General features: G+C 38.5%; 1 protein-coding gene across 1 annotated transcript in view; it reads right to left on the bottom strand.

Moving 5' to 3' along the window:
* Window positions 1-4,362: 4,362 nt before the first annotated feature.
* Window positions 4,363-19,242, bottom strand: part of LURAP1L (leucine rich adaptor protein 1 like) — a 49,999-nt gene continuing 35,119 nt past the window's right edge. Inside the window, exon 2 of the mRNA XM_032307437.1 lies at window positions 4,363-5,114. Coding sequence (XP_032163328.1) covers window positions 4,740-5,114 — 375 coding nt within the window. The 3' untranslated portion in view covers window positions 4,363-4,739. The remainder of the gene's footprint in view (window positions 5,115-19,242) is intronic.

Here is a 19,242-nt window from a genome sequence, read left to right on the forward strand (position 1 = left end):
ATATGTGCAAAACTTCTGAGTGGATTTTGGGATTGGATTTTGAGATTTTTAAGAAATAGTAAGGGGGCAAATGAGGCTTGCAATGAAAGAAGGAAAGAACAGTACAAGATGAAGTGAGACAGGTAGATGACAGAATGCATAAGATTTTGCAGTATATGGTGAGGATTTGGATTATACTCAGAGGGAGATGGAGGTACATTATAAGGTTGGAACAGAGACTGGCAAGTATCTGACTTATATCTTAAAAGACTAGTCTGGTTATTATGTTGAATACATAACTGTGGGAAGGTTAATGGAGGAAGCAAGAAGATAAGACAAGTCTACTGGAATAGTACCAGGGAGAAGTGATGGTGACCAGATTAGTTTGGTAACAGTGGTGGGGATACAAATTTGAGTTCATTCTGGACACGGTTTTAAGATGGGGTCAAAGATACAGATGCAGTGAAAATAAGGGGTACATTGCACCCCAATGTTCATAGAAGCAATGTCCACAATAGCTAAACTGTGGAAGGAGCTGAGATGTCCTCCAACAGATGAATGGATAAAGAAGATGTGGCTCATATATATGATGGAATATTACTTACCCATCAAAAGGATGCATACCAACATTTGCATAGAAGTGGATGGAGCTGGAGTGTATTATTCTAAGTGAAATAAGTCAAGCAGAGAAAGACAATTATCATACAGTTTCACTCATATGTGGAATGTAAGGAATAGCATGGAAGACCACAGGGGAAGGGAGAGAAAACTAAAGGGTGGGAAATTAGAGAGGGAGACAAACCATGAGAGACTGTGGACTCCTGGAAACAAACAGAGGGTTACAGAAGGGAGAGGGGTGAAGGATGGGGTAACTGGGTGATGGGTATTAAAGAAGGCAAGTGTGGTGATGAACACTGGGTGTTATACCCAACTAATGAGTTGTTGAACACTACATCAAAAACTAATGATGTTATGTTGGCTAACTAAACATAATTAAAAAAAAAAAAGATGGGGCTTGTATGATTTGTATGATAGTTTGGCTATGGTGTGAGAGAAAGAAAGCAATTATCTTTCTTGAATGAGGCTGAGCATCTGAGGAGTGGAGGCACCATTTCTGAACCGGAAATTACAAAAAAGGGACAAAATTTCAGTTTTGTTTATGTTTAGATTGATGTTCATCAGACATTAAGGCAAAATGCTATGGAGGCAGATAGATACGGGGAGACTGGAGTTCAGGGAAGAAACTGGGGCAAGAGCTATGCTTTGGGGAATCAGCATGTGGATGCCATTTAAAGCTGTAGAACTTGATGAAATACCCAGGGGAGCCATTTCAGGTTAAGAGTTTGTACCAGAATTGAGCAAAGGGGTATTCTTGTGTTTGGAGGTCAGGAATGTGAAGATACCAGCAACACAGCATGCTAAATAGCAGGCAAGTAGAGAATGATACGATCCAAGACAGAGTAATGTCCTGGAAGCCAAATGAAGACAAATTTTTAAGAAAGGAGTAATCCAATGTGTCAGGTGCTTCTGAGGTGTCAGTAAAATAAGGGTCTCAAAAGAGCCATTTTTTAACATGATGAAAGTGATTGTGTTTTGATAGAGTTGGGGATACAAATGTCTGATTGAAGTTATTCATGGAGCTTCAAGTGCCTTTATATTCACACAATGGCAGAGAGTCCCTAATGTATTTCTAGATGTTGACAAGTACTTAAAACTTTATGTCATGTGATTAGGGATGACTTGTAGTACAATTACTGGAGTTTTCTGAAGCTTAATTAAGAATTCTAAGTTGGTCAGGATACCTGGCTGGCTCAGCTTGTAGAGCATGTGACTTTTGATCTTGGTGGTCATGAGTTTGATTCCCATGTTGGTTGTAGAGATTACTTAAAAAATTCTAAAAAGGTTTCTAAGTTGATCATCTAATGTATCGTTATTTGCAATACTCTTAAAATGTATTATCTTTAAACTTTCTAAATTCCTTAACTCCAAATTACCTCCTTTCCATTACAAGACCAATGAGTCCATAAAATGGAGAGATTTATATAACTGGGACAATTCCCATTTTTCTGGGAGAGGAAGAACTGAGTGCAGGCAGAATAGTTTGAAAGGCACTTTTGCTTTAAATTTTTAACCCATTTCCTCATGGTGCTGACAGAGATCAAATATCAAATGCTCCAGGGCAGAGATTAGTAATGGAGATTACTTAGTTGAAAGTGCATTCATTCTTTGGAGACCAATACATTTGTTAGTAATTAATGTTGTTCAACTGCACATTCTCCTCCTCTTAACATTATTGACTTATATATGATGCTAATATCTAAATCATAGACTTCATATTTGGTATATTTTACCAAAAAAAAAAGACAACTAGGGATGTCTGTAAAGCCCATAAAATATTGAAACTCATAAGGCCAAAAACACTGAAGTATTCTGCCAATGTTCATTATAGGTTCCTTAAAATACAATGCATAAATGAAAACTTCCAGAGGAGGCTTCTCCTGTATTATACTCTCGCTTTTTTAATTTACTTTTTATAGGTGGGACAGTCATAGTTGGCAAGGCATTGGCAAATAGCAGGGAAAGTTGATTAGGAAAGGAAGAATATGAAAGAAATTTGCCACATTGAATTTACAACCTACAACTGTGATCTGAGGACAGAAATCATCATTCATGTACCTGGCTTGTTCTAGGAAAAAATAGGGTTTTGATGGGGTGAGAATTTGCCATTGATACCTCTTATACACTTGCTGTCTGCCCACTTTCCTCTTACTTAGGATGTTTCCCCTTGCAGTGCTGTAGACATATGGTTACGTATTTCATTATCCTCTTCTTGAAATTCATCAGTCATGGTTGTAGAGGTGTTTTCTCTGGTTGGTCACAATGCACACTCTTAGATTTTAATGTGGTAAATGATCTGTGCTAAAAATTGCTTGGCTTAATTCTAGGTTAAAATGGAACAAAATAGCCAACCAACTAGCCTTTACTAACTTGAAAGTAAAAATAAGCAGAAGGGGGGAAATATATTAGTAACAGTTCACAAGTGGCCATTTACCCAATTCATCTATAGGCACAAAACTAACTCTGGACATGTGAATTCAGGAAAGGGCTTGGACAGCTCAATATTGGGAAATGTGGATCCTCACTGATTGGGAGGAAAGTATTGTTTTTGTTGTTTGTTTGTTTGCTTGTTTTTCTGTAGTGGGCTTTCATTTGCTTTTTTAATCTTTATTATGATTTCAATATGTACCAAAGGGAATATTCAGTGTTATTGTTATGAATAAGACAGACCCAAGTTCAAATCCCAGTTCTGAGCCTTACTGGGAAATTTGATACAGCTACCTACATTCCATGTGCCTCAGTCTCCTCAAACACAGAAGGGAGACAATCCTCACATAATGAAATTGTTGTAATGAGGATTATAACATCAATTCATGAAAAAAGACTAGTGTAAAATATAGACCCTGTAGATTTTAATTGGAAATTGAATAACATATGTTCTGGAAACAAACAATACATTTGACAAGAGTAACAGGTATATCTTAACAAAGGAAATATTGGGGAAACCACTTTTTGAATGTGGACATTTTTCAGTTATAAACAGGAAGACTTTTTGATTCATATTTAAAGTGTTTAGTGCAGAAACATATATCATTTACAAAGAACAGATTGAAATCTCAATAGATTCACTCATAAAAGAATCATCAAGGTAAAAGAAATTGTGGAGGATTAATAATATCACATCAAAATGAAATGTTTATTTGCTACATGAGTTATCTAGTCAGACATCATTTCAGAATACTAGATTATTTATCTACCCCAGGATGAAAGTATATCATATGAGACTTCATAAATCAATAGTGATTGTACTTTCCACTCCATCCATCTATCCATTCATTCATCCATCCATCAGTATATATGCATTTGTGTGTTTATATGTCATATCAGAATTGTAAACATCTATAAATAAATATTTGTAACAAATATTGTATGTACAAAATCTCAAAATACAATTTAGGAGACCTTAACCTCTAATCACCTATATATACCTAATCTCAATTATTCTTTGAAATTTGGGGAAACTGTATCTATTATTACACAACTAAGCCTCTATCATTTGAGTTAGAATCACTAATGACAAAAGTACAATCTAAAGTATGACATCAAAGTTGAAGTGAGCAGATCGCATACAGTTGTGGCTTCCAAAAAATTGTTGTGTAGAGGTGTGTGACTAACAGTACTGTTGACTTTATACCAGGAAGTTTTTGCCTAGAAATAATGCCTAAGTTTGTTGCAACTATTTTGTTCAACCTACTATTCAATAATGAACCTCAGTATCTTCTGGAAAATGAAACTTTTCATCATTTAAGAATACAAACAACAAAATTAGCTGTTATCAGACTTTGGTTTATTGTAAAATTTAGCAAAGACTTTTTTTTTTTTTTTTTTGTAATCCCTGACCCCTTGCCCTGAAAACAAAAGCAAAAACTTAATTATTGCTTATTCTTTTTCCCCCTACTTTATTTGTGCCACTGTAGTAGAAGGGAGAAAAATCATTGTAATAAATAAAAATAGAGATGCAAGAGAGAAAGATAAATCAGTCCAGATGAGAAATATTAGAAGCAACAGAATTATCATCGAGCAGTTTCAAAATAAGCTTCTTTTAAAAAGGTTGTCATATAAAAAAAATCACACCAAAAATATAGCAGCGAAGGGTAAATACGAGTTAATTGCACACCAATCCCATGCAAAAAACTGGGTCATTAGCCAAAGCAGTAGTATTCAGAATCCAGTTTGGGGTGTTTGTGCAGGGCTTGTGAGTCCTCTATTATGGAGCTGTCACTGAATTGGTCCAAGTCTGATGGGGTCTGATGGCCAGGGACATCATCTGCCAAAGTGTCCAGAAAGCTCCCCACGGAGATGCCATCCAGCCCATCGCTGCCATCATGGAGGCTATTGTAGCTGCCACGTAAGGAGGTGCTCTGACTCTCCAATAAACTGCACAGGCTCCCACTCAGACTGCTGCCTCGGCTGGTAATGGTGGCTTTCTCTTCAATCATCCACTTGATGGACTCAATGCTCTCATTGATAACAAGCAACTGGCGCATGAGCCTGACGTCTGTTGCTCTGAGGTTAACCTGCGGGGAAGGCAGAGAGAGCAAAGACATGTCAGTTATTCTACATTTTTGAGAGACTCAAAATTCATTTGGGCTCTCTCTTCTGCAGGGCATAACTTTATGTGCACAGAATCAAATATAAATTCATTCGATCTCCGGATCTTTTGAAAACTGCTGGCCAATGCCAAAAGTCATAATCAAAGAACTCACTCCCTGCTCCAAAGGGGACAGTGAAACTAAAACTCCCACTGCACACCTGACCCTAACTCCGCTGCCTGGAAGAATCATGCTGAAGGTCAGGTTCTCTGGTAACAAGTGTATTCTCTCTCTGGCCAGATTAATAGTTTATCCATATTAACTTGAGTATAGGTATGTAGATGCTATGAGGTGGGGCGAAGAGAAATGTGTAGTAATTAAGGAATTATCATCATCACCATCATTGTAGCAGCTCCTAGTTTCTGAGTGATGATGTGCTGGAAATCATTATGCAGATTCCAACCTTCATTACACTGTAGCATCCTTAGACCAAGGGTATTATTTCTATCCCTATTATACAGGTGAAGAAATGGAAATCCACAGAAGAGTATGGAAGAGGTCTGCACTCTGTCTGACTATATGGAAATATATCTAGTTCTAAATAATGCTTTTGTTTTTAAGAACTACATTGCTTTAAAAAAGTCCTTGAATCCAAAGGATGCTATCACACTACTCTGTTCTACTTTACAAGATGAAGCGTTCAGATGTCTTCTTTAGATCTGATTATTTGCCTCAGATATGTCATGGGAAGGCCCAATCAAATTTGGTACATTAACTCTGAGAAAGTTCTAGAACTCCCTCAGATGCCTTCTAGGTGTATAGTCCTTCTGACAGTTCTATAATACTTCAAAGAAATCTGTCCTCACAGCACAAAGCAGAATTTCTTTGTAGATCCTACCATTAAACGGGAACGTTTGCTAACATCAAGAGTGTGGTGGTTCTGTGGAAGGCGGAGAGAGGTAAGGCTGCATGAACTCTCATGATTGCCCATGCCCTTGCTGTGAGTGAAGAGATGTGGTTCCTCTAAAGATTCTAGCACCTGGACTGGCCATCAGGGATATATTTGGCCACCAGAGGTCACATTCATTATGGTTTAAAATAGATTTCCTTTCAGGACGCCTGGGTGGCTCAGTTGGTTAAGCGGCTGCCTTTGGCTCAGGTCATGATCCCAGGGTCCTGGGATCGAGTCCCACATCAGGTTCCTTGCTTGGCGGGGAGCCTGCTTCTCCCTCTGCTTCTGCCTGCCTCTCTGTCTGCCTGTGCTCACTCGCTCTCTCTCCTTCTGTCTCTGACAAATAAATAAAATAAAATAAAGATTTTTTTTTTTTCTTCAGTTGGGGTCTTTAACCTAAGAAGCTGGGCCTTGCTAATTATTTCTTTAATATCCAAGGCTAATTCAGATGTGTGGGTTTCTAGAATTATTAAAGACATTCAGTTATGAGTGACTCAAGCCTTAAGGAAGAAAGGAGCCTATTGTCTTCAAATGTATGCATTCATATTAAAAAATATTTCCTGGTTAGGAGTTAATCCATAACCGAAGGTGAACTTTGGGTTGAGTGAATGTGATGGACAAACATTAGGAGAAGATGGAACTTCCACCAATGACTTCAGAGATGTAACATTACAGCTCATGTATAAAAACGCATTAAAAAAGCATAAGGTATGATCTTAAAACTCTCAATTTTGCTAGACTATTACATAAAGGGACTTGAGTGACTTCCTTGTCTTCTCTAAAAAAAGCACCATAAACAAACTGTATACAACGTAACTGTGAAAATCATTTGTCTCTGACGTGTCTATGGACAGAAAAAATGTTAACTTATTACATTTTGAGATGTTTTTCTTTCTGTTACACAGTGCCTCGGTGACACTGTTCTATCAGGGACCTCGCAGGGACATTGTATTGAGAAAGGAGGCTTTCTGGCAGTCTTTATGTTCAAACTTACCCGCACACCCCATGAGCCATCAACATACTATTCAGGTTACATGTAATACAACAAATATTTATACACCAACAACTCGTCTAGGTCTACTGAGGAGCCTAGAAAATCAATAGGAGCCAAAGTCTTACAAAATTCTTCTGTTAGGCATCTGCAGCTGATAAAACGTGCTGTGCCCATTGTCGGCATGGTGCAATATGAATGGGACCGTTTCCCGTCAGCTCCCCCAAATGAGCCACAGCTGCATTTGTCCACATCCCCGCCCTGTCGCATGGAAATATTCTGGTCCCAGCCCAGATATGGGTGTGTTCCCTGTTAGTCTCCTCACTTGAAATACTTCCTGTCTTCCTCTTCCAATCTTCCCCATTCCTAAGGTCCTCTTCTTTTGTTAAGCACTACTTGCTGATTCCAGCCCCTTCTGCTGGTCCATGCAAAAAATGTCTTAACAATTATTACATATCTTAAGATCTGACCCAAGCATCATTTTTTTTTTTTTAAACTGGCATAAATTTAGATCTGTGAGAGTTCAGCTCTTACGGCAGTTATAATGCACATTCCCAATGACTGTGTCACTCCGGGGTTAAAACATAATTGGGACAAATTTTTTCCAGCAATTTTCGCCTGAGTTACACAGTGGCTGCATCAAACACAATTTTTTCAATCTTATTGAGCAATGCAAATCAGAGGAACAGACTATGAAGTAACAAAAGCTGCCTTTGACCATGAAATGATTTATTTAGAAAAAATCTTTTTCTTCTGAAGGCAAACATTCACAGGCCATTGAACCACTGCTGGGGGGGAAAATGACGAAAGCGAGTCCCTTAGAACACGTTGATCTGGTTGATAATGATTACAGACTTAACTTCTAACTCTGTCCTCCTGGGGAGAGAGTAAACATCGGCCCACTGTGGGAGCGCTGGGCCAGCCAGTTCACACGGTTGCCTGTCCATTCCCTGGCCCCGCCTCACACCACTCTCTCCTGGAACTAAGGTGTGGATATGCTGTTGCCAATGAACCTTGAAAGTCTGAGCAATCCACCACAGAAGGAAATCACAATGTTGCTTCTGTTTCTGGTAGCTGCCCCACCTTTCCTCACTGTTATTCATGTCATTGTTAATGAAGTGGGGCCGTCTATTAAGGAAACAGTCACCTACCCCTTCAGCGGGAAACTGGTTCTTTCACTTAAGGTCTTGTAAGGTCCATTTCATGGTCCAAGTTTAAGGTCCACTTCTTGGAGAACCCCTACCTGATCGATATGGAATCCAGTGTCCATGCCTAGTTTAATACTACATTTCTGGGGTTTTGTTTGTTTGTTTTCTTCACAGTATTTATGGCTAGTCGAAATCCTGCTTATTGTTTATGTATTTTTTTTGTGTTCCTCATGAGCATGTAAGCAACACAGAATGCAGGGAATTTGGTCTATTCTGTTCACTGCACTGCGCACAAGACCTGCAAGTGTCCTTGGCACAGAGTAGGTGCTCAATTCGTAGTTCTTCAAGGGCTGAATGATTGTTTCAGATTGTACCATCTGTCAAGGATACCCCTCCCTTGGGTTTTGCTAAGGGTCAGTGATATCTGGCTTGAGTGGAAGGAGAGAGGCGGCTCTGGAAAGAGCATTTCAGTACTAAAGTGTTCCCAGCATGCAACTCCGTTCTGATTCATGTACAGGATTCAAACACCCTATTGCTAGCTTAAATGTACAGATTATGAGATAGTATCTCTGAAAGGAATGGACTTCCAGGTGTGAATCATACTCCAAACATTATTTTGTTTGTTCCAAGGTGATACCTGGTGTTGGTCTTGGCAGAGACACAGGGATCTGTAAACACTTGATGAAATGAGTTAAACAAAGGGAACAAACAGGACATTGACGAAAAAAGAAAAAGGAAAGAGCAGGGAATGGAAGAAAAAAGAGAGGAAAATTAAAGAGAACAAAGGAGGAAAGAAGGAAAGAAAAGAAAGAAGAAAGAAAAGAAAGAAAGAACAAACAAACGAGCAAGAGAGGAAGGAAGGACGGAAGGAAGAAAATGTTTGCACCATTGATCCAAGGAGATGTGAATCTTCTTTCCTCTTTTCCTTCACCACCCCTGCCCCCACTCTGGCCCTTGCAGTATTGTGATGTGTTTCATCTTAATACTTAACTGAGGTCTCCCATGCTTTAGGATTAGTAACAGGTTTCCAGACTAGGTGAATGCTGATATTTCCTATCATTTTTAGACAAGTAGTGGACTGGGTATATGGCAGAAATTAAAACAAGGGATCCTGAAAGAACAAATATTCTTAATAATAAATTTTCCCAGATCTGTGTTTTCTTCCTGGCTATCATTTTAATGTTGAAAGAAGATAAAAACTACAAATTAGCATAATGGAATCCAAGAAGGAGAAAAGGTGGTCAAATTTTCAATTAATCAGGGAGTTGCTGAACAAGTCAACTTCTTTTGTGGTGCTATCCCAGGAACGCGGTATAGGGTTCTAGTCTGCCACTATCACTCTCTGCCTGTGACGTCTGGGCAAAATGCCTTGGCACATGGGATCTCAGCCTCTGTATCCAAGAAGACAAATGACAAGGTTTTATTCTCAGCTCCAGTGATCCAAAGGTCTCCCCAGGCCTCCGTGGAGGCTCATTTCTGCCAGTATTGAAGAGTTAAGATGACTGAGGAACCACCTATCTCTTCTGTCTGCTTTTCATGTCGAGGATTTATTTAAGATGTTACTTGATAAAAAGAATCTGCAGATCAGATTGGCTCAGGATTTCCCTCCATTTTGACATAGTCTCTGGTTCTTTTGTCATTAAATCAAAGCATTTGATTACTAAATTGTCTCTGCTTTGAAGAAACCATGTGGGCTATGGAGGAGACAGAACAATCAATTTTGCTACTCAACAGGTCCAGCAAAATCTTTAGCTAGTAAAAACTCATGGCCAAAGCGAGCACTTTGAGCTCTTTGTGGATTTTAATCTCCTTATCAGAAATTGTGTGGTAATGGTAATATTTAATTTTGGCTCTTGCTATTTGAGTTAAAAAAAATCTTATTTGTGTTCTGCTCCAGGATAAACATATATACCATCTTTCATATGCCTACTTACTAACGGAAACATGTAAGTGAGCTGTGGAACGTATCTTCCAAATAGGAGCAGTGTTCACTCTATCTTGGCATATAGGAAGCTTGGATAGCACCATGTACTCCTGTCTCTCATAAACCTCTCCTCCACCATTTTTATCCTTTTAAGAGAATCAACTAGTCAGATACAAGCAGGCCATCTCCTAGTTATTATATACTTCTAATATAAAATCCACAATAGCCATGACCTAAATTCCAAATGTCCAGCAAGCTGTAATATGAATTAGAAGGGAGAAAGACTACTTTATAAATTCATAATCATGTACATGAAGAAAGGACAACAGATTAGATTTGTCTTTTATTTATTTATTTTTTAAAGATTTTACTTATTTGTCAGAAAGAGAGAGAGAGAGAACATGAGCAGAGGGAGAAGCAGGCTCCTTGCTGAGTAAGGAGCCCAATGCTGTACTTGATCCCACCATCCTGGGATCATGACCTAAGCCATGCTTAAATGACTGAGCCACCCAGGCGCCCCTAGGTTTGTTTGCCTTTTAATGTGAGACTCTAATACTAGTTTCTAATTCAGAGCAACAAATTCTTCAGATTTGTAATTGACGGAAAGCCTTTTTTTTTTTAAACATATTTATCTCTAAATTTACAGATAAATTAACATATTTTTATATCTTATTAAAAGGCTGCTATAATTGTGCTTGGAATATTATTTTTCTAGCTGTTTATCCCAGTTTCTTTGTGTGTTCCCTCTGCATAACCAAATCGAGTCCAAATCTTCCTCTCCAAATTCACCACATTCTCAATCTGATGATCACAGAAGGTTTTCTGCCTACCTATCCTTAAAATTTCCAGCAATCTTATTAAGAGCTGTATTTATAAAGCATTTATCTAACTTTATTCTCAGAGGATCTCTAAGGATATTATTGTCTCTTTGCAGTTCAAGAAGACATTGTACAACATGTCCACCCACTGCTCTTGGTTTCAAATGCTTCTGGAGAGCAGCCTGTGGCCCTTGACAAGGGCTGTTCTGCCAGAGCTTGTCTCTGTTTCCGCAGGCAGCTAAAAAAAAATTTACAACAAAATTTCTTTCTAACTGGGCAACAGAGGATCCCATTTTTCTATCAGTCAGCTTTGTCTCCCTCCATTTGTGTTGTTTATATGTGGAACTGAACAATAACTAAAACGGTTCTCTTTTCCCAAAACCTTATTTATAGAAGAGTAATTTCCCCCAAGACCAAGCTCCATATACGAAAACACTGTCATCAGCACAGTTAGCTGATGTTTTGATAAATTAGAAAGCTGCATCTGGTTTATTTGAAAGGGGCACAGGTGACTCCCCTGAATCTTAGACATAAACTCCTGCCATCAGGCCTCCTCCTGAGTTCTGCGCAGTTTCTGCTGATCAGTCCTCTGATCGCCAAAATACGACCTGGGAGATTTTCAGTCCCATCCTATCAGGTGCTAGTCCAATCAGTACTCAGACGCCTGTGATGTCAATTTCTCGTCCACACTCTAATATGGTGAAAGCTGTTTCCCCTCGTGCTCCCAACATGTATATGCAAAGTGTCACTGGCTCATGAAAGAGACTATAAATGACCTGAGTAGAAATTCATTTGGGAAGACTGAAAAAAAAACCAAACACAAAGAAACAAACAGGGACTTCAGATATTTGTAGCAGAGCAGCTCACAGGAATGAACAAAGACTCAACAAGAAGTATTTCCACTGGATTATAGTGAATGTTCTCTCTGCATGTGTGTTTTTCCAATTTGGAACTTAAGGTGGGATTTTATATGGGAGATGAAGATATGATGTGCTCCTCCATGATTGCAGTGGCTGGGCTTACACTGGGAAGGAAGGAAGATGTGCACGGTGGCGTGCTGCTAAATGTTTAACAACCGGTTCCCTGGGAAAACTACACACGCACCCACACACATACATACAGGAGGAATCGTGCTGATAGAATAGATGGATAGCACACACTTTACAAATCACACTAAAACGTATGTTACCTTTTATTATACATTTATATAATTCATTGATTCTAAAAGAACGCCCTTTGTTCATTTTTGCTGACTTTTTAAAAAAATTTATTTATTTATTTGAGAGAGAGAGAGAAAGCCCACCTGCACCGGGGGAAGGGACAGAGGTAGAAAGAGAGAAAGCTCGGGGGCTTGATGCTACCACCCTGAGATCATGACCTGAGCCAAAATCCAGAGTCAGACTCTTAACCAACTGAGCCAGCCAGATGCCCCATGACACACTTTTAAATTTAATCTGCAATATCGACATTTTCTCCATCACTGTCTTAAGACAGTCAACCAGATAAAAATTAAGTTCTGATTTATGGTGTTTCCCAGTTTCTGTGCTGTCAATACTCCTACCATGGCTAATCTCAAGCTGCCAATGTGATGCCACCAAATCTGAGTTTGAGGAGAAATGCTCAGTTGCACAGCATTATGTAATATTGTCAGCTTAGGGGTAAAGTACATATTTTAAATAACCTCAAGAAAATTATTAATAGTAAAATAGTTAAAAAGTGATGAGTTTTGAGCATTTATAACCTTTTTTTCATATAACTTCTTAATTTTTAGGTTACTATGCATAATTTAAGGCTTTTTGAGATATGATTGACATACAACATTGTGTTTGCTTTAGGTATACAACATGATGACTGATATTTACATATTGTGAAATAACTACCACAATAAGTTCAGTTATCATTCATCACCTTGCATAGTTACAAGTTCGTTTGTTTGTTTTTCTTGTGATGAGAACTTTTTTAAAAGATTTTATTGTTAAATAATCTTTACACCTGACATGGGGCTCAAACTCACAAACCCGAGATCAAGAGTCATCTACCTTACTGACTGGGCCAGCCAGGTGTCCCAAGATGAGAACTTTTAAGATCTATTCTCTTAACCACTTTCAAATATACAATACAGTATTGTTAATTGTTAGCTTCAGCCACCATGCTGTGCATGACATCCCCAGAACGTATTTATCTTGTAAATGGAAGTTTGTATCTTTTGGCCACTTTCACCCATTGCACCTATCCACACCCTCCCCCTCTGGCAACCACAAAACTGTTCTCTGCATCTGAGACTTCTGGTTTTTTTAGATTCCACATACAAATGAGATCATACGGTATTTGTCTTTCTCTATTTCACTTAGTGTAATGTCCTCAAGGATCATCCATGTTGTCCCAAATGGCAGAATTTCCCTCTTTTTATGGCTGACCAATATTCCGTTGTGTATATATACACCACATCTTCCCTACCCATTCATCCAGGGATGGATAGTTAGATTGTTTCCATGCCTCGGCTCATGTAAATGATGCTGCAGTGAACCTAAAAAGTGCAGATATCTTTAAGACTTAGTGATTTTGTCTCCTTCAGATATATATACCCAGAAGTGAGATTGCTGGATTGTATGGTAGCTTATTTTTAATTTTTAAGGAAACTGCATATTGTTTTCCATAGTGGCTGCACCAGTTTGCATTCCCACCAAGAGTGCACAGGGTTCCCTTTTCCAGCACTCATTTATTTTCTTTTTGATAACAGCCATACTACAAGGTGTGAGGTAATATTTCATTATGGTTTTCATTTGCATTTCTCTGATGATTAGTGATATTGAGCATGTTTTCATATACCTATTCATATACCTGCTGATATGAAAAATCTACTCCTCTACTCATCTTTTAAAAATCAGATTTTTTTTTGCCACTGACTTGAAGGTACTGAAAGAGTAAGGGCTTTACCTAACCTGCTGAATTTAATGATAAGTAGATTAGAGAGTTTAATTTCTCCCCAAGGGCTTTTATTTTTCTATACAGGATTAAAAACTCAGTGTAATTTTGTCCTTTCCACTAAATATAACTTGAAGGAAATTTAACTATTTATACCAAAATTATAAAAAAGTGTTTCCCATGGAAAGATTTCAAATTGAATGTAGATTATTATTATTATTTTTTAAAGATCTAATTATTTGAGAGACCAAGAGAGAGCATGGCAAGGAGGGATAGAAGGAGGAGAGAGAAACTCAAGCAAATTCCATACGGAGTGCAGACTTTCATGCAGGGCTTGATCTCGGGACCCTAAGATCACGACCTGAGCCAAAAACAAGACTCAGAGGCTTAATCAACTGTGCCAGACAGGCACCCAGAATATAGATTATTATTTAAGTATTATTGAGACATGAAATATACTTGGAAAGAGGATTGTGATGTATCTAAAACTCACTTAAGCATTTGCATTTTTATATTATAATTTTTAACAGATATATTTCTAACATATGCTGCATCCTTCTCTATCTTGATAAAGAGAACCACATAGAACCAAGCTGAATCAAGTAGAAACAGCCACCATTATAAACAGCATTTTTAATGCAGTTACTCAGCAACATGATTAAGGGATTTGGGGAACTAGGGCTGTAAACTTGTTTTTTTTTTTTTTTTTTTTTTTTTAAACTTAGTTTCAAACATCCACTCTCACCCAGATATTTAATCTTCTCTATCAGGGGCTTCTTGGTGCTGGTATTCAATCTGTTCCTCACAGTCCGTATGCCCCATTTCTTCCTCAGGCTCCCTACTCTCTTTCCAATCGGTCTACAGCACTGTGGTATTTCAGTAACTTTCACTTTTTCCTCTTCCTGGAAAGGGGAGAACTGAGTTGTGAGGAAAACTGATCCCACCTTGGGAAGGAGCATCAGTGGGTAAGTAACTTTCCACAAGGAAGCCACCCCTGTGGCAGAAGAAAGAGCACGGGCCTTGCTCCAGAGTGCAGGGCTTCTCCTTCACCAGCACACCGGTCACCTCAGAGTCTCGTTAAAATTCAGGTTCTGTCCACTTGTTCCAGGATTCTGCACTTCCAGCATGTCTCCAGAGTATGCCTGGGGAACCTGGAAGCCTTCCAGAAGCCCCCTCCTGGTGTCTACATCCCTGTGTGGTTCCCTGACTTTGAGCGTTCACTGGGCCTATTAACTTGTTTCTAAGGAACAGAATAGAACAAGCATGATGGGATGTCTCTTCTGAGAAAAGATTACAAAAAGGTCCGGTTTCCGTCCTGGGTATACGCTCCCACTGGCTCTGAGGAGAACCACCTGTCGGGCAGTGAACTGTCCTATTGTGAGATCTCCATGATAAGGAACTCGTATCACTGGACAAAAGCTAGCAAGGCTAAGGCCTGCCAACTGCTTACTAGCTCTATGAGTGAGGCTGGAAGCAGATCGTTCCTGAATTGAGCTTTGAGATGACCGCATCCCCTGCCGACAAGCTGGTTGCAGACTTGTGAGGAGAGCCTGAGCCAGAGACACTCAGTTAATCTGCGCCCAGGATTCTGACTCACAGAAGCTGTGTCGTAAAATGTCTGTTGTTTACATTGTTAAGTTTCAGGGTATTTGTTATTCAGCATGAACAACTAATACACCAGTGCTGGTATATGGACACTTGATGGAAAAAGGGCCTACAGATCTGTCTAATTGTGGATGATTTTGGGTGACGGATGCTGGACCACCATCTCCATGGAATGCTACTCTACTGACTCACTGTTTTACAGTTTGGGGGAAAAAAAAAGTAAGAAAACAGAGTAATTAAATATTTAGTGATAGAGACAGAAAATGCTCAAGGAAGTTAAGGTCTTCAAGAGAGGGCCATCTACATCCCCCACAGGACAACCTTTTTTTCCCCTTATTTAGAAAGAGAAACAACATTCCACACCTCTGGTATCTGAGACATGATGCTTTCAGTGGAGGTCACATATAAACATATTCCCTATAACTTGAGGGTCATAAAAAGGAGGGTATACAATGATAAAATAATCAACTAAACTTAAGTAATAGCTTTCAGATATAATTTTAAGAGTTTAGAATACAGTAACAGATTAATGAAGCTGACATCCCTGAATTTTCAATACTGAGGATTCTACCACATTGTCATCTTGCTTTTCATAATTCTCCATTTAAATTGAAGAATTCCCTTTAATTTGGCCTCCCCAGGGGAGAGCAGGGAGGAAATTAGGGTAGGGATTAAAATCGCTTTTATTCAGAGTCTCCTATGAGCCAGTTATCCCATTTTCTTTAGAAAGAATCTTCTGGGGGCACATGGATGTCTCAATTGGTTAAATGTCTGCCTTCAGTTCAGGTCATGATCTCAGAGTCCTGGGGCCGAGTCTGCTCAATCTCTTTCTTTCTCTCTCTCTCAAATAAATAAAGATCTTTTAAAAAAATGATTAAAAAAAAAAGTCCTCTGTAGAAAGGTCCTTTTGTGTAGGAAACATAAGTGAGGCACTGGCATTTTGATACAATCATTCATTTTTACCTAATGTTGGTAATTTGGTAATGTTGGAAATATTTCACTTCATGATGCTGAAGATCATTTTGTTTTGTATATGATGCCCAAACACTGACTATTTTCATCTGGGAAAGTTTGGGTGGGGCTTTCCAGATGACACTAGTTAGAGCAGTGATCTCACATCCTGAAGAGTGGCCAGTGAGAAACACCTGCTACATTTCAACACTTGCTGGTAATACATGGACTGTCTTGTCCAGTGATTTATTTTGTCACATTTATTTTGTTTCATTAGTTTTAAGAATTAGACACATCTGCCATTTATTGAATGCTTTGTATGTGCCATGGCCTTACACATTAACTTGTCTAATAAATTTAATGGCATTGTTACAACAAATATGTGATGAGTCTGATTATTCTCATTATGGTTCCAGTCTGACCTGTAAAGTGCTTGGAAATTACTACTCCTACCTTCACAATAAGAAAAAAAGCTGAACAAACTGAAAACCACAACTCTTCTTAGATTCCGCAGACAACTGAGGTCATGGGGCAAACTGCTGCCACTGGGAGATTAACAGGTAGATGCAGAGACTTATGGCTTACTAAGATCATAAGTCCGGAATCAGAGGGCCCCAGGTGGAGCTGATACCAGCTGACAACAGTTTAAACTCTAACTGATGAATTGCTGGAGGTTCAGTGTAGAGTAGATTGAGAGTTAAAAACTGCAAGAGGTCCAGTTTCAGGGAGACCTCTACATGTTTATGAGTATCAGCTTCAGGAACCCCACCAGGTTCTCACTGTCCTCTAGGCTTCTGACAGGGAGAGGGGACAAGATACCGTTCTGAAATATGCCCATAGCCCTCTGTTCTTCTTAACAAGGCCTGTCCTCAAGGCAAACTATTTTACCAGAGCCTAATGTACTAGGATTTTTGCAGTCTAAGCTTGTGGGGGAAGGGAAACACCGAACTCAAGCTCATTAACTGAGACCTAATCATGGACCACAGAAGGCTTCTTCTTCCCCACAACTTATCACCATGTCAACAGGGCTCCTGGGTACTAACAGAGGATTTCAGCTAAAAGTATCACAGACTTCAGACTCTCCTTCGGGAGTCTCTAGGAAAACCCAAAGATAACAGAATGGACATAAACAAATAACTAGAGGAAATTTTAGTCTCTGACACCTACTGCTACAGCAAACAATAAACAGTCTAACTCCTAGTCAGATAAATGTAACACCTTGCACTAAAAACCTACCTATTCTGGTTCCTTTACACCATAGTCACCTTTCAACAAAGAACTACAAGGCATGCTACAAAGCAAAAACAAAGTCTGAAGAGACAAAGAGAGTATCAGAACCAGACTCAGATATGATACAGGTTTTAGAATTATTAGACTGGGAATTTAAAATAACTACAATTAATATACTAAGGGGTCTACAGAAAAAACTGGACATCATGCAAGAACAGGCAGGTAATGTAAACAGAGAAATGAAAACTTGAAGAAAGAATCAAAGGGAAATGCTTCAAATCAAAAACACTGCAATATAAGTCAAGAAAGCCTTTGATGAATTTATCAGTAGACTGTACATAGCCAAAGAGTAAGTAAACTTGGAGATATATAAACAGTTTGCATGGGTCTTCAAAGATATGCTGAATCATAGCCAAAACATTATTTAATTATCTGTGGGGATATACCTTGTGTGACCTGCAATTTACTACTACTTTGGCTCAGATTCATGAAGTTATTAGCTGACTTGTAGATTTGTATCTGGAAGACATGAAAATAACTTCTCTCCAATTGAAAAAAATTCAAAGGTTATGGTTTTATTGTCTTACTAGTCATTAAACAATTTGTCTCTAACTCAACAAAATAATTTCATATGTCTTTTTTGAGAAAATAGATTAAACATTCCCATAATTCTTCTGAGCCAGTTGATATCATCTTGCTGGTTCTTTCATTAAATGAGCTAACTAAATCTCCAACATGTGCTCCCTCTATGTTCATATGAGAACCATGTTTAAAATTCCTTGAAAATTATACTTTGATAGATTTGGAGGCTGAGTGGCTTACCTGTTAGAACTAGTGAAATGAAGTTGCCTAATTGACTCCAGACTCTCTTTTCTTCTGATTTTGTACTTTCTATTCTGGTTTGTTTGCTTTGTTGTTGCTATTGCTTCAGATCTTTAGCCAATAGTTAAGTGTTTTCTTTAACTCACTGTTTAAGTCATATCCATTTCCACAAGTGGATACTGAATCCTCATGTGTAAAATGTGTGCAAACAGCCAGTTCCAGGGACTGGTGGATACTGAGCCACGTAGGTCAGCCAAAGTCACATAATCTGTAAATTATTCCCCATTTGGGATAGCACTAATGGGCAATTTGATTTCATGATAGGATCATTAGGTGATGTCTATTAGGATGATGTGAATCTATTCTCTGTTGGATGAGAGACAACATGGAGTATGGTTAGTTGGTCTATATTTTTTGTCTGGTGTGCTCAAATCTATGTAGAGGATATTCTATTCCCACTGAATAGAAAAATAACCCTTTGAGTATGTAGGTTCTATGTTTTCTAAAATGTGCTCTGTGCCTGGGGTGGTAGAACTGAAGCTTCAAATTCCGTGGAAGGCTGTGCATTTAACAGAAAAAAACATTTTATTGCTCATTGTAGGAAAATAATATATTTTCCCATTTCTAGAGTATATTGATAATTTTAAAGTCTCTTAAGATAACAGAGATTTTTCTAAATATAGAGGTAATAAATACTTGCAAAAATTTTGTATTCCAAGAATTTCAGAGAAATAAAGAAACTGAACT

The sequence above is a fragment of the Mustela erminea genome, chromosome 12 (genome assembly GCF_009829155.1).
Source record: "Mustela erminea isolate mMusErm1 chromosome 12, mMusErm1.Pri, whole genome shotgun sequence".
NCBI lineage: Eukaryota > Metazoa > Chordata > Mammalia > Carnivora > Mustelidae > Mustela > Mustela erminea.